At 36.5% G+C, this 24,044-nt stretch overlaps 1 protein-coding gene across 1 annotated transcript in view; it reads right to left on the bottom strand.

Annotated features, from left to right (window-relative positions):
- Positions 1 to 24,044, bottom strand: part of LOC125237769 (solute carrier family 2, facilitated glucose transporter member 8-like) — a 97,505-nt gene that overhangs the window by 21,985 nt on the left and 51,476 nt on the right. Inside the window, exons 4-8 of the mRNA XM_048144946.1 lie at positions 23,085 to 23,201; positions 21,620 to 21,826; positions 15,322 to 15,454; positions 2,286 to 2,515; positions 649 to 843 (exon numbers count right to left, since the gene is read on the bottom strand). Of these exons, the coding sequence (XP_048000903.1) occupies positions 649 to 843; positions 2,286 to 2,515; positions 15,322 to 15,454; positions 21,620 to 21,826; positions 23,085 to 23,201 (882 nt within the window). The remainder of the gene's footprint in view (positions 1 to 648; positions 844 to 2,285; positions 2,516 to 15,321; positions 15,455 to 21,619; positions 21,827 to 23,084; positions 23,202 to 24,044) is intronic.

Below are 24,044 nucleotides of genomic sequence, written 5' to 3'. Positions count from 1 at the left end.
TTTATATTATGCTCTAATAACAGGTTATTTATATTTACAAACTAAAAAATAACTAGAGTTCAAAATATAGTCGTTACTCATTAAAGGATCTGAGTTATCGCGGTTCACATTGAAGGGTTCTACATACTCGCACTAGACGATGATGAAGGCCAAATTTACGGGGTATACTTAAAGGGAGGTTATCCATACTGTTGGTTAGTCAAGTAAGTAAGTAAATAAGTAAGGTGAGCGGCGGTTTAGTTACACTTGGAAAAAAGGGGCAAAGTTATCGTGATAATTCAAATTCAGTAAATATTCAAACGTTGAACCATGAGCGTGTATTTTACAAGTGTAATATTGCGTTTGCGTCTGCGTTGTAACGGTTCTAAGCCACGGGGTATTAAGCATATATCCTCGACTTTGTCACCGAGTGATGTTATCAGATGCGTAGAAAAATATGACTTATTTGGATGGCAGAAACGTATTGCTACTTTTGGAATGGAAACAGCTCAGAAGTGATGACAATAAGGCACAGGCTGGTATTCAGCAGCATCAGTGAAGATGTACAGAGACATGGCTAAGACCGGTAACCAGCCGGGCAACCAGAAGCCGACGCTAGTTGACAGTTGTAGAACCATGCGGAACTTTCTTCCAACTTCTGATACTTACTTGGAATGAAAACAGCTCAGAAGTGATGACATAAGGCACAGGCTGATATCCTGCCGCATCAGCGAAGATGCACAAACACATGGCTAGCACGGGCAACCAGCCGGGCAACCAGAAGCCGACGCTGGTGATGTAGAACCAGGCACCCAGGGCTAGCATGGAGACGCCGGTGGCGAAGGACGTGCCCGCGAGGAGCCACTGGAAATAACAGATTTTAGATTAGTATTGAATCAAAACTTTTTTCACGAATTACATGTAGATAGAACTAAAAGAACTTGGATGTAGGTAAGTTATTCGTTTTTGGAATTAGCTGGAATATTATTGCGTCTGTCAATTATTCAATAAAAATAATCTAATCTACCAATCTCAACAACAACAAACAGACAACCTTTTCCGTTATTTAAAAAATATATATTCATCTTATCTAATTTACTCGTATTTTTCTATCTTTACTAAGCGAAGAATTCACAAGGGTGGGTTGTTGTTAGGCAGGCGGCCGATCGTGAAAAGACACGCCAAATCCCAAACAACAAGTCATGAAGTTCGAAAACTTATTAATTGTTAATAATAATTATGATTAAGTAACTGAAAAACCGGGATGGATTGACAAAATATTGTGTAAGTTAAGTATTTTACTTGTAAATATTACGATTTTACTGACACATCGGGATTTATTGACAAGATATTGTGCAAATTTCAAACCAAATTGACTCAATGTCTTCGAAAAACATCACAGCATACCACAATTGACGTATATCTTGTCAAGGGAATTAACTTAAACCTTTTGTCACCAGATCACCTTCAACAGATGAATCAGGTAGGGTAAACTTCCCTAAGTTGGAGGCATTGTCATTCAAAGCACTTATTTCCTGTACATTTGTTTAGGTTTTTCCTTGCGGTGTTTACAATTGCCTACGATCGATTGCGGTTTGCCCTTGCTTTGGTTTAAGCACGTTTTGGTAATACAGTTACCATTTTCCTTGTCATATGATAAGTCAGCGTATAAACCATCTTTACCATATGTTTAGAGTTATGGCAGGTGGACTAAAATGAGAACGGAATGGTGGCAACAAATGTAAGAAGTGCCTGGCATCCGTTGGCTCGTTGGGTTGACGACTAGCCCAAGACCGGGAGAAGTGGCGTACGAGAAGCCTAATAAGCTCAGCAGTGGGCGATTAAAGGCTGATACGATACGAAGTCTTTTTTTAGATAGGTGCGATATTATCCGATCCGATATCGGATGTCGGAACGATTTCAAAGGCAAAAATCAAAGATGGCGGCTTCAATGTATGGGATATCGATCCTACATCCGATATCGGATAATGTGAAAACGCACTAAGGCTCGTAACACTATAAACTAATTACGTCGATTTTTTTTCCACGTCGGTGGAAAACAGGTATACGGCCCGCCTGCAACTCAAGGAGTGTCACATGTGCGTTGCCGACCCATTAGAAACTTGTACACTCCTTTTTTGAAGAACCCCATACTGTAGTTCATCGGGAATACCTCGGCAGGGAGCTCATTCCACAGCCGGAGCGTTCGTGGGAGGAAATACCTCTGAAACCGCACGGTGCGCGACCATTTACTTATAGGTAGCAATTAGGTTGGTTGGGTTGGCATTTAGGTTTCAATATCTTACCTTTCGTCCAGTCTTCTCCACAATACAGCTAGCCACAATGGACCCAAGTAGCTGTATGCCCCCCACCACAATGGTCTGTTTATTAGGACTAAGCTTCAAGCTGATGGACTCTGAAGCTTGTTCGAAGATGGAGCCAGCGTACATGAGGACCACCAGGTATCCGCAGGTTTCTTGGGACAGCATCACGTTGAGAGATATCCTGAAGGCTTTGAAGGTCGTTTTGTCGCGCACTGAAAATAGAGAAGGTGGATTTAAGTAGTGGTCTGGCATGGAGAAATAAATAAATATTATAGGACTTCTTACACAGATTGACTGACTACCACGGTAAGCTCAAGAAGGCTTGTGATATGGGTACCCAGACAACGATATATGTATAATATTATATAAATACAAAACATCCATGACTCAGTAACAAAATATCTGTGCTCATCACACAAATAAATGCCCGTACCGGGATTCGAACCCAGGACCGCGGCTTAGCAGGCAGGGTCACTACCCGCTAAGCCAAACCGGTCGTCAAATCTTACACAACAATACGGTACTTTTTACATTGCTGCTAATGAGGAGGCACACTTAAAGGTTATGACAGATGGCGCCACCCTATTAATTCATTGCACAGATAAAAAACGTGAGAGTGAGAAGATATGTTTTTCTCTCTCTCACATATGAACGACAGTGACATGCCTAGACACTTGCATAGGCGCCGCCTGGCGTGATAAATTGTCAGTGTGCCTCCTCATTGATTTATAGGAAGCTAGCTTTTGCCCGCGGCTTCGCTCGCGTTAGAAAGAGACAAAAAGTAGCCTACGTCACTCTCCATCCCTTCAACTACCTGCACTTAAAAGATCACGTCAATTCGTCACTCCGTTTTGCCGTGAAAGACGGACACACTTTCCCATTTATAATATTAGTATGGATTTCTAAATTCATCAGGGACAACTGGCCAGTCTATCAAAATGGAGTATAAGTTATCCCGCTATCACTGACGTGGTCTGCAGGATCCTCGGTATGCGTCAAGAGGCTCCCACTCTGTGAGAATTTTGGCTCACAAGTCATTCGGCATGCGGCAGACGTAGCCAGCAAAGTCCCACTTTAACTTGGTCGCTTTCCGAGCTATTAAAGTAATAGAATATATAGTACATTTCGATACAATCGCGAAAAAGAGGAAGGTCGAAACGAGTGGCGATAAATTAAAACACGACCGAAGGGAGTGTTTTAAATCGACACGAGTTATGAATTCCCGTGACGTTTGACGTTTTTCAGTACAGATGAACCTCCGAAGTTTCGACCTGACATATAATGAACCACTTCTCGCACTAGTGCGTGTAAGTCGTATTGAAAAAGTAAGGCCTATGCTCAGCATAAAGGGCTGACACACAGATGTCATATATACCATAGATCAAGCAAACGTATCTACTTAGCGTGTCAAATGAACTCAGTGAAATCAGGTGAAATCCACTGAGTTGTCCGTCTTTACTCGCAGCTTGCAGCTTTCGGGCGTCAATTTTTGTAAGTTGAAGTCAACCAAAACATAAAAAATGCCTCGTTACGTGATATTCAATTGCAACAACACAAAAATTATGAACAATCAAGAGCCTGAGACATATTTAAAATTACAGGCAAGAATCAACTTCAGTACAAAATTTGACACGCTCGGCCCCTATACAAATATATGAATTTGTTTCTAAATTAAGATAAGAAATTAAGTTCTGTGGGCTGACATGATTATTATGATGATGATGAAGTTGTATTGGACATTTTATTTCTACTAGTAGACATTATGGTCACTGTTAAAAAGTATACCGCGCTGTAGGTATACGTAGGTATTTCAAATATAAAACTTGATTGTCCGAATGGTGATATGGTCGCTTCATAAATCTGTTCCCATTTTAAATATAACATTATGTAGGTAATTAAAACCAGTCGAATGCTGATTTCATAGAAAAGTAACATAATATTGATAATTGCGAACCTACAGATATTTCTTTTATTTAACGTAAATCTTGCTGATAGTGTGACCAAAGACATATGTAACTCCGTATAGACAGATAAAGTCTAAGGAAAAAATATACCTCAGTACCATACAGAAAAAGGTACGGTGGCCTAGATGGCATTACACCTTTGGAGTACGCTCTGCTAGATGGCGCTAATATTAATATTTGACATTTTAAAACATATCAAGCTAAATATGGGCCAAATTGTCAAAACACTCAACACTGAGGTTCAAAAGTTTCACACCCTATGTCAAGAGACTGCCGTGTCACGCCTATCTCATGTAACTCGAAAAACATAGTTTTGAGTAAAATCAGTTTAAAGTTTTTGTTGGTAATTCGACCTGCATTCAATACTGGTGTGGAAATATAAAGAAAAAACTACACAGTTACATTGTAGTAAGTGTAATGCTGATGTAGATGCACAAAAAAAACATATTTTTTGGATATATTTAAAATTATAGGCTATATAGTAGTTAGGCACGACAGGGTCCCCATACAAAGTCTGTTTTGCGACGTCTTGTAACTCAAGTTACAGTAGTTGGGCACGACACGTTAACTAAAATATTTTTCTCAGTTGGCTTAGATGCAAGTTTATTGTTGTAGTAATGTTGTAATTCAATCAATTAATAATTATACATCGTGTTTTTTTCGTTTCCCGTTAAATTCAACACATAGTTAGGCCCATTAACAGAAAACACGCAGTATATAAAAAATAAATTCTTTTTCGTTTTCATACATAATAAATTAATTAATTCGTGTTAATTGTCTGACGGCACATGTCAAAACAAATAACATTAGAAAGTGGTAAATGTTGAACCACCCGTGTTCAGTAATTTAATTATTTTTTGTGAATAAGACTTAACACAGCAGTTTCTTAAAAAAATGTACCTAAATTGTAGATAAACAATGCACCTTTTTTGTTAGCAGGTCCCTCAGATCTTTTGTTATCTATCCGTACTATTGTTTAGCGAAATATGGGTCAGTGACCTCCTTATTACTACTGGCCTAGTAACCCACATTCAACAATACAATGGGAGGGATAGATAATAAAGAAAGGAGCAATGACTCGTAAGCTGTTGCGTTATCTGTTAAACAAAAGCCTTTGTTTCTATTATTCACGTGGCTAAGTCCCTTTTAAACGGCACGCGCTAAAGTCTCAGTGTAGTTAAAAAACAACTACCGTATAGCAATAAGGTTCAAATTTATGGAACAGTTCGCAGTATGCAGGTAACTTTTTTCGAAGATGATGACAAAACGTGTTATCTTCGAAATGACTTTTTATGGATTTGAACCTTATTACTATCATGATAGTTGATTTTTAACCCCCGACGCAAAAACGAATGTATGTCTGTCTGTCTGTCTGTTTGTCTATGTGTGTGTCTGTCTGTGGCATCGTAGCGCTCGAACGGATGAACCGATTTTGATTTAGTTTTTTTTTTGTCTGAAAGCTGAGTTAGTCGGGAGTGTTCTTAGCCATGTTTCATGAAAATCGGTCCACTAGGTCGCGGTCGGGGGTTTTTTCAAAATTTTAATTTTGTGGTTAGGTTATTAACTACACTGAGACTAAAACCGCGTGCCGTTTACGGTAGCTAGCTTCTTATCATATCGATAATATATTTGTCAATACATATTTAATTTTTTCAATCACTTTATTTTGCCACAAAAACTTCTATGTCTGCCTATAATATAAGGCAAAGTCTTCTATGACTGCCTATAATAACTAAGTACTGTAACTGAGTTCCAAATTGCTCGATGCGTAAAAGGCGTGTCGTGGCTATCTACTGTAACTGTTAGTTACGGGAGATAGCCACAGCTCACTATGACAAAAACGGAGTTACACGAGTTTAGTGACAAGCTCGTATGAGGAATTGGTAAGAGATTTATGATTTTTTTTTCACTTGGTAGGTAAAGACTTTCATAAAAACACGAATTAAACTTGTTACGCGTATATCATGTAACTCAAGTTACATGACATAGGTATGACACGGCAGAGATGGCAGTCTATGCACTGTGATTACACATTTTACTTCGACAGTAACTCTCTATAATACTCGATCCTCTTTGGTGTGACTTAGAGGATAATCGGTGTCACAGGTATAGGTACATAACAGGGATTTATTTTAAGAGTTTGTGGTCAAGGGTTTTACGGATATTAAAATTATGAGTAAAGATAGTTATTAAACTTACACGTGTACAGTAATACCCCGCTTTACGCGACCCTGTTTAGCGAGGATTCGCTATGCTATAACGCAATTTTTAAATTTTGATGGAAGCAAAACACCACTCAGAAAACAATAGATTGTTTTTAGGGTTCCGTAGTCAACTAGGAACCCTTATAGTTTCGCCATGTCTGTCTGTCCGTCCGTCCGTCCGTCCGTCCGCAGATAATCTCAGTGACCGTTAGCATCAATCACGCCGACAAAGTGGTAAAATAAAAAGTGAAAAAAAAAAATGTTTTGTTAGGGTCCCTCCCCCTACATGTAAAGTGGGGACTGATTTTTTTTTTCATTCCAACCCCAACGTGTGATATATTGTTGGATAGGTATTTAAAAATGAATTAGGGTTTACGAAAGTCGTTTTTTGATAATATATATATTTTCGGAAATAATCGCTCCTAAATGAAAAAAAAGTGTCCCTCTAACTTTTGAACCATATGTTTAAAAAAAAATATGAAAAAAATCACAAAAGTAGAACTTTATAAAGACTTACTAGGAAAATTGTTTTCAACTTGAAAGGTTTAGTAGTTTTTGATAAAAATACGGAAAACTACGGAACCCTACACTGAGCGTGGCCCGACACGCTCTTGGCCGTTTTTTTTTTTTAAATAAAAAATAGTTTTATTCTTATTCTTTTTATAAATTTTTCTTATATTTGGTCGCGGTAACTTAACATTGGAATTGGAAATATCAATTTGTTATGTGCTTTTTCAGACTATCGTTGATAAACATTTAGTGAAGATGTTGTTTGGCAATAAATTCATTTTTGGTGTAAACTTCTATAGCTGCCTGTACTAGACATCTAGATATTTTTTTAACACAAAGTTCCTATGGCTAAGTCCAGTCTCCGTCATCAGACCCCGTAGCCGAATGGCATTTCTGCGACGCTAAACGAAAACGAAATGCCGCGAAAGGTAGCCTGGCTCTGTCGCGCCAATACGCAAGAGCGATAGAGACAGATATCTATGAGCGTTTCGTGAGCGTTTGTGCATTCGGCTACGCACGCAAGTGCCGTAGCCGAATGGCATTTCTGCGACGCTAAACGAAAACGAAACGCCGCGAAAGGTAGTCTGGCTGTTGGAATTAACAAAACTAAATCTATCTTACTCTAACAAGTATATTGTTATACTTTCTCTCTCATACATGTAAACTATTGAATAAAAAACAACAGCCCATAGTTCCTAATCTTAAGGACTTCGTTTGTACTTTAGTCGCTTGGTAGCTATTAATAGGAGCACACCTTGCCTTACTATATTGCGATAATATATTTGAACTCTTATAAATCGCAATGTGTCTTTTAATTAATTGCCCCAAATCTAATAGGTTATGGGCCCAGACACATTTAACAGACTTTTGAAAATAGTGTTGTGAGATTCGGACCATTTAAGTGATGTTAATGTGATTGTGAACAATTTAACCATTCAACGGAACATTAATCCCTTTGTGGTGAAAAGCTAAGTACGCGGAAGTTACACATTTGAAATTTTGAAGTCGTTCAATCATTTTAATGGCATTTATGAAAGACCCGTTAAAATTGGATCAAGACAAGCGGTAGAATGTCTAACCAAGTTGAAGATGCAGCTGACTTATGTCGACGAAGAAGTTCGCAAACTGATAACAGTGATAACGCTGGAAATTACGAGTAAGTTTGAATAAACTTGAGTGAGAATACTAAATACTTACTCAAAGATGTACATTGTACATGAACATAACATGAAAGTCCACGTTGACTTATTTTACCTGACGCCTGCGATATATTGGGACCAATTTTTAATACGACCATCAAACCGATAACAAAGGAATCTTAAACGCCGACAACGCACTTACAACACGTAGTGCTAAACGATTGATCTGCTACTATGCCTCCTATATCATAAAAATTATTTAAAAAAATGTAATTTCATCGCAGTACGAGTTCGATGAGCAATCCTTCAGAGTAATATAGATCATAAATAATTGCTACATACATGAGCCATAAACATCATTGTGACCAGATAAGACTATCGACTATGGAACCCTCAACGTGCAACACATGCGCACACACGTACTTGGTAACGTATGTGGTAACGGCGAGATGTTAGTGCTACGTGGCTCTCTGTCTACCTTGAGCATGCTGACACCACCTCTATATGATGACAGTCATACCATCAAATCCAACAATGGCATTGGCTTACACAGTGAGTGTAAGGTTTGGTACGTATGGTTATATTTGTTATTATTTTAATAACCTGCATAGGTAATAGATATTGTATCTATTCAAAGTAAAATTTTAAACAATTGTGAGTTTTAGAAGAAAGTGCATAACTGCATACATATGTATTAATTTGTTTTAGTTTTATTTGCTTGACTCAGAACACAAATAATTAATTACAAGTCATGCTATGAAATAATTATTATTACGTTTGAGCATTAACAACTGCAACAGCTCATAAAAAAAAAAACCGTACACATTAAAATAAGTGTTACATAAAATGATGGCAAAAATCAAGCATTGTAACAGCTACGAAAGTTTCTTTTGACACAAGGTATCCAATGCTGTCGCTTGTGTGACTCTTAAGAATAAAAAAACCATGTTTTTTTGTTGAATGGGTACTTTGGAGCGCTCGATACTTGAAAGTATTTTTTTTTGCAATAGATTTGTTTGAAATTTATCATATTATCAAGAACAAATTGAGATGTTTAAGAATTTATAAATCATAAAGAGTCTTTGACTTTACAGTGTGTTTGCTATATATATATATATATGGCAGTATTTTTATTATATATAAGTGTCCATATCAAATATTCGTAAAAAAGAAACGAAATGACACTTTGATGTTGATTGTCAATTTACTATTGACTTGTCGTTCTTGAGTGAAGTAAATAACTGGAATTTGTGTCTTGTGTGAATATGAAAAGCTCACTGAAACACTGGTTTAATTGTAATACACCTTTGAGGCCACGTACAAATACTACAGGTATTTGATTCTGATTGTAACAAAGATGTGGTTTGTATTTTGCTGTCTCAACAAATAATTATAATACCAAAGGTGTGAGAACAGTGATAGTGTAGTTAGTGATAGCACTTTAAAGGACATTCCAATATCACTTTTACGGTGTTTACAAGATATTCTTATATCGGTCATGTTAGACTACGAGCATTCCAGTATTGACTTTCAGAGTTCTTCTGAAAAGACAAATGTTAAACCATGTGAGCCGGTAAAGAATTCCAATATTGACTTTCAGAGTTTTTCTGAAAAGACAGACGTTAGACCATGTGAGCCGGTAAAGAATTCCAATATTGACTTTCAGAGTTTTCTTGAAAAGACAGACGTTAGACCATGTGAGCCTGCAAAGAATTCCAATATTGACTTTCAGATTTTATCTGAAAAGACAGACGTTAGGCCATGTGTGTCTAGTGACTTTCACATGAGTCTGAAGAAATTGGAAATTCCATTGACATTCGGTTTTCCGAATAGTCTAAGATTAGGCCACATGAGACTGAAGAAATTGGAAATTCCATTGACATTCGGTTTTCCGAATAGTCTAAGATTAGGCCACATGAGACTGAAGAAATTGGAAATTCCATTGACATTCGGTTTTCCGAATAGTCTAAGATTAGGCCACATGAGACTGAAGAAATTGGAAATTCCATTGACATTCGGTTTTCCGAATAGTCTAAGATTAGGCCACATGAGACTGAAGAAATTGGAAATTCCATTGACATTCGGTTTTCCGAATAGTCTAAGATTAGGCCACATGAGACTGAAGAAATTAGAAATTCGATTGACTTGTTTTTCCAAACAGTCTAACGAAAGACCACATTAAATAGGCCATGTGAGACTTTAAATTGACGTTCGGTTTTCGAACAGTCTAACGAAAGACCACATTAAATAGGCCATGTGAGACTTTAAATTGACGTTCGGTTTTCGAACAGTCTAACGAAAGACCACATTAAATAAGCCTTGTGAGACTTTAAATTGACGTTCAGTTTTCTGAACAGTCTAACGAAAGACCACATTAATTAGGCCATGTGAGACTTTAAATTGACATTCGGCTTTCCGAATAGTCTAACGAAAGACCACATTAAGCTATGTGAGACTCTAAATTGACATTCAGATTTCCGAACAGTCTAAAGAGAGACCACATTCGTCTAAAGGTTTGGAGGTTCAACTGCCTTGAGTCTGAAGTATTTGAAAATACGTTTTACGAATAGTCTATGTGGGTGAATTAACTGCCTGCGGTGATACTGACTATCGAATATGTTACGCAAAGTCTAAGTGGACTACATGAACCTAATAATATTGGGAGTTATCCCTCCCTGATTTAAGCAATATGTTTTAGTCTTAAAGTATTTGTTCTTAGTTTGTAAACTATACATTCCAAAATAATTGCATCGTAAAGAAATGACAGATAATGGTAAATTGAATCTTTACAATACCACCACATGGTGTAGGTATTAAACCGCTTTCATACAAAAATTGATACCTAGTAAATTTGTTTTGTTCAGACCACAAGATTTTACTTTGGACGTGTAAGAGTAAATATGCCATTTAAAACAAATATAAAAACAAGATAAACAGTAATATTAAATATGCGAAATATTTTTAGTATTACTATTAGTTTATACCAGATTATTCAGAGAACAAATTTAGGTTAAATATTTCATAATTTAACTGTAATAGACAAAGGCAAAAGAATCAGTTACTGCAATGCAATTAAAAAGTCAATCAGTAAATTACTTTCAACTATTAATATTATATTTCGTACAGATAAAGTATTTTAGTTTAACTTTTTTAACTACATAAATCTATCATAAAAAGTTAACTATAGATAACAAATGCATTTTATTTCAAATATGAAAATTACTCAATTACACAGACTAAACTAAATTTGCCAGAAGTGACACAAACTTGAGTCGTTTCATGTGCTCTGCCTATCCCTTCATGGGTTACAGGCGTGATTGTATGTACCTATGTATGGATGTACAGACTAAAATGAAATATACAAATATCGATTAAGCACTTTCGATTTCAAGTCACAGTCTTTGCACTAGGATTATTTTGGAATGTGAAATAAATAATGCAAAGAGTTTCAAATTGAAAAACAAAGGCCCTTTGTTGTAAGTAAAGTGTAGTTGTTCTTAGCCCTTTTAAACTAATATAAACAAAGCAATACGTTTCGTTATGCTAAAGCATATCGGGTTGATTCTCACGGATAAGGAAATCTTAAGTGAGCTGAACAGTGAACACTCTGTAGGGGTTACAAATTTCTGTCAAGTGGTTTTCGTTAATTGTCAAAGACATTGATAAAGCTAAACTTTTAAGTTTTGATAAAAGACATGAAAAATGTATAAAAAAGTGAACTTCATGCATTTCAGTACAATCCTACTGAAACTACTGAAAGAATTGTTGATTATGAAAGTAACATACAATTTGTGGTTTTTGTATATTAAGTAAAAAAAGCGTAAGCTGAAACTACATATTATTATTGATACATATTAATGAAAATTATATACGATTGATTTACTGTGAAATTATAAATGTTTCGTTTAGATGCAAGAAACAACTGTAATGTATTTTCAATTGTTCATGATGTTTAATTTTGTATAAATGCTATATTAAATATTGCAATATGAATACGTACACACTTGTGGGTATTTAAAATGTCAGTGTTAATATTAAGACTTAAACGTTATAAGTGTATGTGTGATTATACTTAGATTTGACTAATTGTGTCTACTTATAATTAACTTGAATCGATCTGATCAATCGATTCTGGTGTGTTGAACTACATATGCATATGTGTTGAATAAAATTGTTAAATATGGTACCATATAGATAGGAAATGTCAAATAAATTGGATTGTATTTTAGAAATAAGTTCATGACATGGCTGGTAAGGTTTTACTGGGTTTCCCTTACCTTTGAACAAATGTTGGCCATAATGTTTCCCAGAAAAAGGCGGGTGATGCTGTTATTGTTTTGTATAATGATTTTAATCATAGATTTATTTTTGAGGGGGCGTGTTGGAATTAACAAAACTAAATCTATCTTACTCTAACAAGTATATTGTTATACTTTCTCTCTCATACATGTAAACTATTGAATAAAAAACAACAGCCCATAGTTCCTAATCTTAAGGACTTCGTTTGTACTTTAGTCGCTTGGTAGCTATTAATAGGAGCACACCTTGCCTTACTATATTGCGATAATATATTTGAACTCTTATAAATCGCAATGTGTCTTTTAATTAATTGCCCCAAATCTAATATCAAATTGGTAGTCCAGAAGTGGTGCAAATTTTGCTTGCAAGATTACATCTACGTATAGTTATTTTGACAGTTAGTTTTTATTCAGTAAGTAGGCCACAGGGGCACTTTTACATGTCAACATTGACTTTAATATCCTTCGCTTTTAAACTGTATATTAATATTGCAAACTGTACCTGTTTTCCACCACTCACTTAGCCATAACATTGATGGTCGAGAATATTCTAAATGGATTCTAGAATGTTCGAATCCTGTTTAGCCAGCTATCTAAGTGGCCCGACGATTTATCTATTAGACAACTGGCCCCAAGGCCTAGCTCATTTGTCAAGATTGTCCGATAGTGTTGAAACAAGATATTTAGCGGGTGAATTGAAAAGCAGAAAATAGCAAACAGATACGTTGTACCACAGAATATATAATAGTACAAGTACCATCTATCGCGCGACCATGCTTCCCGTGCAGAAGGCTCACTCCTATGATGTTCACAAAACGCCGCCATTCTAAATTTTTACCTACATAAACAAATGAACCGCACGCGAGCAGCCGGTATTGAATTCCATTGCGCTGCGCGAAGGTCGCCAACTCGCCACCAGTGTCAATAAACAGTGAAGTTATGATAGTATTTAATAGATGGCGCTAAAAAATTGAGGTACGATTCTTAGTATGAAGATTGTAAATCTTATATGAATAATCCTTACTAATTACATGCATGATAGTTCAAATGAGGACCTGCGGGCCGATTTTTGAGTCTCACGCGTTCGAATTCAGAAAATTGTCACTGAAAATAATAAGCAAGTCACCGTTTTCAACCGGTATTTTAGTGACAAAATCCCGTATGCGAGATTCAAAAATCGCCCCCCTGACCTCTACCGGTCACGTTTTAATATTCAGGATATAAATAAAAACCGGCCAAGTGCGAGTCGGACTCGCCCACCGAGGGTTCCGTACAAACTTTCTTTCAAACTACCTAGTAAAAATAATCTCATATGTTCATATAACTCTAATGACTTGACTAGAAGACAAAAGTATAGGCACTAATGAGTATTATTGGGTATAGCACCATCTACCGGTCAATTTGCTAACTAATTTGCGCGACCTGGTTTTTCAGGGATAATTCTTTATAATGTTAACCGATTTAAACAGTTTTTACTTTATTGGACAGAAGATGGTTTACGTAACATCTCGTATTAATTTGAAGTACGATGTGCATCCGCAAGGGTGGGTAAATTGAAAGTAAAAATCTGAAAAGTTTTTTGTGAATAAAAAAAAAGTATTCAAAATACAAACACGATTATATTTTTTCTGTAATATTTAGCATAAAACCAATGTTTACTAAAATTTTCATAATTTTTCGTTGGTAAACTTCGGAGATAAGGGGGGGGAACGGTATTTTTTTTTACATTTTCCTTCAAAATTCATTTTTTTTCCACAACAAAAAAAATATAAAAAATAGCTTATTTACGTTCAATTTGAGCTCTTTCCAACGATACCCCACTTGACCTAGTAACTTGAAATTTACAGTTTGCCCCCCTTTCATTTTGACCATTTTCTACAATTAAAATTAATATATTTAAAAAAATTATACTTTCTATTTGTAGAGGTTTACAATGTTCACAACTATTCCAAATTTCAAGTTGATAGCATTAGTAGTTCTCGAGATATTTAGGAATGTGACAGACGGACAGACAGACGGACAGAGTCGCACCATAAGGGTTCCTGTTGTACCTTTTTGGTACGGAACCCTAAAAACTTGTCTACTTGTTAAAGTTCGGACATATGTCAGTCCATTATAAATGCAGATTTATAGAATACAAAATTTAAAATTTAAATTAAGTATTATTTTTTTTATACAGTACCGCTAAGATATATGGCTGGAAATGGCACATAGTGACGTCTGCAGTTTTTATTGCCTATTAAAATGTAGTTATGTATTTTAGTCTCATCAGTATTGAATGTTAGTATTATAGTAAACTAGCTTTTGCCCGCGGCTTCGCTCGCGTTAGAAAGAGACAAAAATAGCCTATGTCACTCTCCATCCCTTCAACTATCTCCACCTAAAATGTCTTTGAGTGTCCCATCACCAAATTTAGCGGAGAATTGGCAATCTTAAGACCCTGTCGACGACTGCAATCGAATATCTACTCTACAGTCTGACTTTTTAAACATTTAAAAGTAGAGAAACGATATAGTATGCCATACGATAAATAAATAACCTGAAAAATCACGTCAATTTGTCGCTCCGTTTTGCCGTGACGGACGGACAAACAAACAGATTCCTATCTGTCCATCTCGATTTTTCTCCATCTCTTCGTTACAGGTCTCGTTTGAGTAACTTACCTAAACTCATCCGGTGGCCTTCGGCATGTATCTGGTGAGCTGTTCTTCCTTGTCCAGCTGTTGGATGACTTCCTCCAGGTCTTTGTTTTTTGGGATGGTGTTAGTATGTGAGTAACTTACCTATGTACCTAAACTCAGCGAAGTGGCGTTCTTGGACCTATCAAATATTCCATCTGTCCATCTATTTTCTTCCAGGTCTTCAGTGCAGGTGTCAGTGTTATTACAAGCTGCATTACTTACCTAAACTCAACCAAGTGGCCTTCGGCATGGACCTGGTGAGCTGTTCTTCCCTGTCCAGCTGTTGGATGACTTCCTCCAGGTCTTTGTTGTCTGGGCTGGTGTTGCGCAGCCACGCTAGTGCCTCGCGTGCCTCCTGGAAAAAATTCCAGCTGTTGATTCGGTGAAAGGTAATTGAAGATGGAGCTTTTTAATATGAGAGAGAGAAATGGAAGAGATAAAGGTCAGCTTTTTGAAAAGACTTTTAATTTTTTTACAAACGCGGTACAGTGCAATAAAAAAAGGATTAGATAGTTACATTTTAGTAAATTTCTGCTTTCGTTTAATTTGCATTTAGCACTGTACAGTCAGCGTCAAATACGTTGTGACGGCCAAAGCGCCAAATATATCGTAACACATCTTTGTTAGCATAATAACAAAAATCTGTTCCGGTATTTGGCGCTTTGGCCGTCAGAGTGTACTCGTATATGACCCTGACTGTACCTACGGACAAATTCATGGCAAATAAATGGCATTAAAACAAAGCTCCTACTAAACTTGTCCACCACGGCTTTTTAGGACCATGACAAGAGTTCAAATCTTAAATGAATGACGATGAGTGATACTGCTTTATAAAATAACGTGTTACTGCTCTAAGGTCCACTTGCACCAACCACTTAACTCAGGGTTAGTGGGCTGTCATCTGTCAAATTCCATATAAAATGGTGGGTTAACCCTCGAGTTAACCCTCCATTTTCGTTAGTGCAAGTGGCCCTAAGTGTTGAAGAAGATGCACCTGATTGTAAAAAGTGGGAACTCGTGTGCAAATACGATCTTATTCGAAACAATGCAAACCTATAGGAAATTGCTAATCGATCAAAATCAATTGGACTGCAACATCTTTCGTTGCAGCATTCGCAAAGAGTAAGCGATCGTCACCTTGTCTATGCCGGCTGCCACTTACCTACATAGGTGCTATAGCACAGTATAATAAAGAGTACTATCGTACAGTACGGCCACTCCCGCTCCCCGCTGAAAGTGCCACCCACCCCCTCTCGGTTACATCACAGTTACCACCTCTCAAACACCCGAACAGTCTACCTGTCATATTTCACTCATACAAGCATGTACGCGTTCACCTACACGAGCTAAGACTGTGTGCTAGGAATGCGCCTTTTCAATATATTTGATCGCCAGTGTCCGAGGTGTGGCTATAGTCTGCCAGTACTGTCAATAACTTTGACAAGCTACAAGTACAGATGTATTGCGAAAAGGGTTTCCTTAGTATTTTTCCGGAAACGTTATTTGTCATGCTATTTCAGTCAATGTCAATACCTCTTGTACTGAGACTGACTGAAATAGCATGACACGTTTATACGTTTCCGTAACAATACGAAGGCAAATCTTTTCGCACATCTTTAAAGGGTTACTACATTACTCTATTCTATTCCAATACATCATAGTCGCTAAGTCGTACAAAAAACCTAACTAGCGGTCCCTCAATGTCCGTGTACTTTGGGCGCATAATAATTACTTCCGCATAGTTTGCGACCTCAATAGATAACGCTAAAAAACTGTCAATGAGTGCTGTCACGTCTATTCGCATTATTTTTTAGTCTTGTCGTTTAGAACAGTCCAATGTACAAAAGTTGATCAAAGATACTTTACACATTCGTCGACTTATGGGACATATTTTTGAGCAATTTTTTACCCCCGACGCAAAAACGACGGGGTGTTATTAATTTGACGTGTCTGTCTGTCTGGGTCACAAAGATTTAGTAAAAAAAAACGTCACTTCTGTGGACAATATTATAAAAGTTAACGACTCTGGTACATTCGTATCCCGTTTTTCCTATTTGAGTGTCAAGAACTAAAAAAATGTTTCCCGTCATTAGAATGTCGTCTAAAAATTATACTCTGTCAAACAAGTTTGTCACTAAATAAGAACAAAGAAAACTATAGGTATCCTTTTCTATAGCACCTTAAAGAAAATGATGCATATAGTTTTCTTTGTTCTTATTTAGTGACAAACTTGTTTGACAGAGTATAGCACTAGATTTTCTTAACTTTTTTAATGTCCACAGGAGAGATATAACCAATTACCCATACATTAAAATCTGTTTGACCCGTCTATCTGTCTGTCTATTGGTTTGTCTGAGTGTACGTCTGTCTGTGGCATCGTTGCTCCCGAACGGATGATCATATTTAGATCTAGTTTTATTTGTATAAAAAACAGAGTTAGCCGGGAGTGTTTTAAGCCATGTTTCATGAAAATCGGTCCACTTTAATTTAATTTTGTGGTTTGGTTGGTGGTGTGGTATTACACTTGACAATAAAATTTACGTGTGACAACCGGTCTGGCTTAGTCGGTAGTGTAGTGACCCTGCCGGCTAAGCCGAGCCGATGGTCCCGGGTTCGAATCCCGGTAAGGGCATTTATTTGTATAAACACAGACATTTGTTCCTGACTCATGGATGTTTTCTATGTATTGTATTTAAGTATATATTTATTTATCTAGTACGTATGTCGTCGCCTAGCACTCATAGTACAAGCACTGCTTAGTTTGGGACTAGGTTGCTCTGTGTCAGGTGTCCCCCAATATTTATATATACCTATTTTTTATTTACTTCGCTAAGATAAGCCCTCGATTTCATTTCTTGCATACATTTCGACGTGTATGTCAACTAAGCTTACCAGTATATGCCAGTATGTAATTAGATTCTAATTTTAGCTCAACCAGAGCCTACAATCATTAGAGCTTTGCAACATACTAAACTAAGTACCTTAAACACTTAAATGTGTAGTTTCCGATTTCACTGTATATTTAAGTTGGACGATGATAAGGGGCATTTTGTAGAAGCTGTAGGCTGTAGGTATGTTTAGTTTATTGTATAAGTAAAAGTTAAAGGTATGTACACAAACGCCGGCTGCACGAATTTTATTAAAAAATTGGATTACTAAATATACATGCCATTATTCTAACAGAAATTCATGTTTGATACGATGGTTAACTGGTAGAGAATGAAAAGGCATTAAGTTCGTTATTTATGCAATTTTATGTCGAGCAATTAAGTTTAAGACGCTACAGGAGCGAAAATTCCTTTCAATTTGGGAATTCTAGTTTAATATACTAGTGTTATTTCCTTTATTTATCTTCCTTCTTAAGTTAGGTTTTGTACAATATGAGTATAAAAGTAAAATAAAAATAACACTTATAAAACAATATAAAACATATAAACACATTATAAAAAACCTAACCTAGGGTGCCGCCAGCAGCGGGGCAGGGTCCAAGCTGCCGGTGGTTAGGGCTGCAGAGAGAGGAACCGTCGGACTATCCGCGCCGTGTCCAAGATCACCGCCTTCTGCATCTGGCCCTTGATCCATCCACCTAGCGAGAGTCTCTTAAGATGGTGGTCGAGACTCTTCGCTATGAGACCGTTCGCTGAAACGACTATCGGAACAATGATCGTTGAATCAACATCCCACATGGCGGTTATCTCGTGAGCCAAGTCTAGGTACTTCTATAGTGTTATTATTATTAACTAGATCTATCGAAAAAAAATTGTCCATTCTAACTAACTTAGTTAAAAGAAATAGCAAAAAATCTTTAAAATCTAGGCTTCGCTCTCGACTGTTTCCTCCTTCAAAACTTAATCAATCGTAACAAAATTTGAGAATCTGAATAACAAATGAAATAATCTGTGTCAGACCGTTTAGTTTTTTTGGCTAATGGCTTACCAATTTTGAATAAGTACCATACCTTTTTTGCGCCATAATTAATAAGGCCGTTTTTAGAAATTTTTTATGGGCTCTAGGGTCTTTAAAAATAAGAATATCAAAAAAATCAAAAAGGTCCGACACAGATAAAAATAATAAGAATCTGTGTTGAAATTGCTCTGTCTTCAAAAACCAGACAGGAAATAGTCGAGAGCGTTTGTATGGAGAATTGAATTATTGGAGAGAATTGGAGTATTAAACAAATAAAGACATAAATAGATATTCTATTTGAGTTGTATGCTTATAATCTTAATTTTAATACATTTCTTGTAAAATAAGGTACCAAAAGGTACTTCTATGAGTTTTATGTATACAAAATAATCGTCTTCACTACATAGTATAAAACAAAGTCGCTTTCTCTGTCCCTATGTCCCTATGTATGCTTAAATCTTTAAAACTACGCAACGGACTTTGATGTGGTTTTTTTTAATAGATTAGAGTGATTCTAGAGAAAGGTTTACATGTAGGTATAGTACCCGTGCGTAGCCGGGGCGGGTCGCTAGTTTATAATATGATAAAATTCTCACAAACGTCTTTTTTATATGGATCAATAATAAATGTATTTGTTGCTTAGGCGAAAAATTATTAAGTAGGAAATGTACATAATTGAGTAATTTGTAAAAGAGTCAGTAGACTATTAAGCAAGGAAAATTTTGACCAAAAATATTCCGAAAGTGTAACGGTTTTCCTTAAATAACCTAACTTAACGCTATAAATAAACAAATATTGCCCATAATAAAAATATTTATAACCTCTTACCCTAACAAAAAATCCTTTAAATTATAATCATAATATCTCTCATATCAAAATGCAAATTTCCACAAATCTCTTCGAATCACCATAAAAACATAAATAAACATCGCAGGCCATACATTAGTGTCCTTCGCTAAAAACCACTTTCGGTTTGCGTACACGCATGCTAAGATTAATGATCTTGACGCACACGATAAGGTGTAAACTGGTAGGCACTAGGCTGTTTTACTAACAAATTAAATCACATGGTATAGATAGATAGATAGATAATCGTTTATTCATCACACAAGGTAATAGGTACATTTAAAATATACATTGTGTACAAAATATCTATACTAGTATACTACTAACAAGTGTGACTAGTCAAGAATTTAAAAATTTATAATTGCATATTTATAAGTATTTATAGTTTGTTTTAGATATGCGTTAGGTACTGTAAAAGCCCAAAGTACGATAAAACCTAGGTTTTACCGATGCCGATTAAAAAAAGCCCAAAGTGAGAATATTTGTTGCTCACTTTGGGCTTTTACCACAGATTATTAATAAGTTACTAACGTAACAGATTCTTCACTTGCTCGCAAAGCGATAAATATCTACGCTTTATTTAACTACTACTAATAAGTTACTACGTAAAACTCAGAGGAATAGTAGGTACAGTCAAGTGTAAAAATATGGGTGCGTACAACTTATCAAAAATATGTCCCATAGCACTTTATGTCGGCGGAATAAGGTCTCGGTACATATTTTTGAGCGGATAAAATCGATACGTATTTTTGCACTTGACAATGTTGTAATAGCCATAAGTTTTGCATAGGTTAATACATGGATCAGTTACAATAATCCCCCAGTCGAAATTGCCCCGCTGTACCTTACTTTTGTCTAGACAATTTTATTACGATATTTTGTCAAACGATGCGTCTGTTTGTTTAGAAAGGTTATCTTATCGCAAAGAATTTCTTATTCACATATATTTATGTGCACAAGCAGCTTGACTTACAAGGAGATTATTTTTATGCCTTTCACCTGTCAACGCTTTTTTACGGGGAAAGATTTAAAATGAATAATCGCGGCATTCGCGGCTGAGAGATTAAAAATTCAACCTTATTAGGTAATTTACATATTGAATCTGAGGCTAAGCATACTACTATTACTTGAATAGATAATATTAGATGAGTAGTTAAAAAAATCTAAATGTAACAAGGATACTGGCCGCATTTGCTCTCCCTATCGCAATCCTGATATTGGCTGCACTTTGGTCAAAAAGTTTGAGGTAGGCCTGATTTAGACGGTGGGCTGTTGAGGTTACATACAATTTTGCACAGCCATCAAATACCTACCGTAATGTAATAAAACTCGTATGCGAGTTCTCGTTCTCGTACCGTTTAGATGAGCCCGTAGTTTGGACGCCATGCTACGAGTACGAGAGTTTCAACGCCGCTGCACTGGCTCAGTGACACGATGTGTATCTTAGTCTCCGATACTAGACTCTGTCATTCGCTCCTGTCCTGTGTCATCTGATGCCACTCAATCGCTTGATGGTCACACAAATGACGAGGTATTTGAAGGATGCGTAAATGACCGCCGGCTTTCTTCTACTTACCAACTGCGAGAGTTCAGCTATCCGCAAAGGATCTTGGCCTCCGACACTAGACTCTTGTCATTCGCTCCTGTCCTGTGCCATCTGATGCGACTCAGTCTCTTAAAGGTCACACAAATTACATTGAGTTATTTGAAGGGTGAGCAATGATGACAGTTTTCGATGGCTTTAGAAAGAAAACCCTCATAGACTGACCTGTATCTTCCCCTGTTTGACCAGGAACACAGGCGTCTCCGGCATAGCTAAAAACGCCAGCAGATGCAAGACTGGTACTGCTGTGCACAGCCACAGCACGCTGGTGAAGGACAGCACGTCTCCTGCGATGTACACCACCAGGTAGCCCAGGTTCTGGGACAGGATGAAGAGAGAACCGAGCGCGCCGCGGACGTTGTCTGAGGCGATCTGTGGGACAGAAAACGTTATTTAGCTTTTTCTTCGGGTAAATATGTGTTTTGTTAAGCGATGTTTGACTGGAGTGAGGACAGAGCATTACACAGTCAATAGAAAATTGGGACCATTCAAATTCATAATTTAAAGGGCGTGTTGGTACCAAATTTTTGCGGTCTGTCTCTCATAATACCGAAGAGCTAGCGACTTCCTCGCTCAACGTATCAGCTTTGCTATACAGCGAGGAAATGTCGCCAGTATCCTTGGTACAATGCCTCAAGGGCCTATTTTAGACATTAGCTAGCTTTTAAGTTTAGTCTTAGTTTCTTATATAATTATGTAAATATGTTCATGTAAATAAAGAGTTTAATTATTTGGAATTTGAATGCATTTCAGTGTGGTAATTTTTCATTCGACGCATGAAGCGCGTCGTTAGACAGTCACATTATTAATTTATCAAAATAGCTTTTTTATTTTGTTTGACAGAATTTTTTGAACCTAACTTTTCAGACATCAGATTATCTAGATCTCAGTTCCTTGGACGTCCTGCTAGAAAAAAATTATCATTATTCAAAACATTGGAGAAAAAATTAAAGATGTTGATTACACAAGTTAGATACTGGTAATTGTGTTCAAAAACTCAAAAGCAATGGTGAATCAGTTATGTTGGCAATATGCAATGTATTCGTGTGTAGGTAGGTACGTTTATTCAATTGAAAATGTCTCAAGAGCTGTTAATGCTATTATATCCGACTGCAAGCATAACATATTGATTGGCAAGAATGTTTAGCATTCCATTACATCACTCACGTGTTTGACACAGTGTGTCGATGTTTCCATAACCTGCACGTTGAAGCCGATTAGAAATATTAGAAATTACGGCAAACAGGACCAATGCTAATTAATTAGAAATGATAGTATAGGCGAGACGACTAAAAGAAACTATTTAGTTCGTCAGTTAGATAATCAAAAAATGTTGGACACATGTTTTTCTTTTTTCTCGTAAACGTAAAATGACGACGGTACAGTGCGTTGAAGTTTCGCGTGACGTCACGCCTAGGTACAATTTTTACTTAAAAGTGACGTCACAAGCCCCCACTCCGGAACTTTGATGCTCTGTATCTGTATCTTTTGATTTTTTCGTTAATTTGATAAAACGAAAAATATGTGTTCAGTATTTTTGTACGATCTAACTGGCGATGGCGGACTAAACGTACAGAATGCCATTATTTTTTATGGTGTCGTCATCCCTATTGTATGGAAGAATACTAACCTCTTTGAGGTACAGTGGGGTGACTACGTAGCAACCTGCACAAGCTAAGCCAGCAACAGCACGCGAGGTTATAAGCGCCCACGGGGCTAGTGAGAACATAGTTATGGCCCAGCTGATCTGAAACAAGAGAAAATTGGTGTTACAGTTTATGACGCTTAAACTCAGGCTTACATTCCCAAAAGGGATAGGTAGACCACATGAACACTAACTTCACCTACCACTCCTAAAGGGAACGAAATTAGGATATTGCAGTAACAGGTCCCATGATCCCATCCCATAACCTAATACAGTCGACTTCTATGAAACCCACGTGAGAAAAGAGTTAGACCTACCTAAAAATAAACTTTTACCAATAAGTAACTACAGTTTTTTTCGACCAATATTATGTAACCAAAACAGCTAGAAATAATTAAAACCTGCGCAGCCAATTACACAAAACAATCGTAAATGTTACTAAGCAATTAAAAATGCCTAAAACACGTTATCAAAAGTGACTAAAAATAAACTCCATCTGGCTTGAAAATAAATAATAATCTTGATTTGCAACCGATATTAGGAAATCCTTGAACTGTCTATTTACTATTAATTATAAGTAGGTAAGTATTCAAATTTATTCAAACAAGAAAAGTTTATGAATGTTTTCGTGTGCTAACAAATGAAATACCTATTGGTAATTTAAGATAAATTATTAATTTCGCATGCCCAGTTACTTATACGTTATTACATACTAGTTTTAAAACTAAGTTGCTTCCCGCTTCGCGCTGTCTGTCCCTTAGATTTTTGAAACTATGTATGATCTTTGATTTTGATTCGGGGTTTTTCATTAGAGCTATTCAAGAGAAAGGTTTCTATTATATAATAATTATTAAACAATTAATTATATACAAATGTTTTAAAATGAATTATCTATCGTTTTTAATTAAAACGTAATGATCAAATGTCAATAGCATGGGTTTCGTA

Source organism: Leguminivora glycinivorella, chromosome 22, assembly GCF_023078275.1.
Source record: "Leguminivora glycinivorella isolate SPB_JAAS2020 chromosome 22, LegGlyc_1.1, whole genome shotgun sequence".
Taxonomy (NCBI): domain Eukaryota; kingdom Metazoa; phylum Arthropoda; class Insecta; order Lepidoptera; family Tortricidae; genus Leguminivora; species Leguminivora glycinivorella.
The sequence above is the reverse complement of the archived record's forward strand: the minus strand, read 5'-3'. Positions and strand labels throughout refer to the sequence as shown.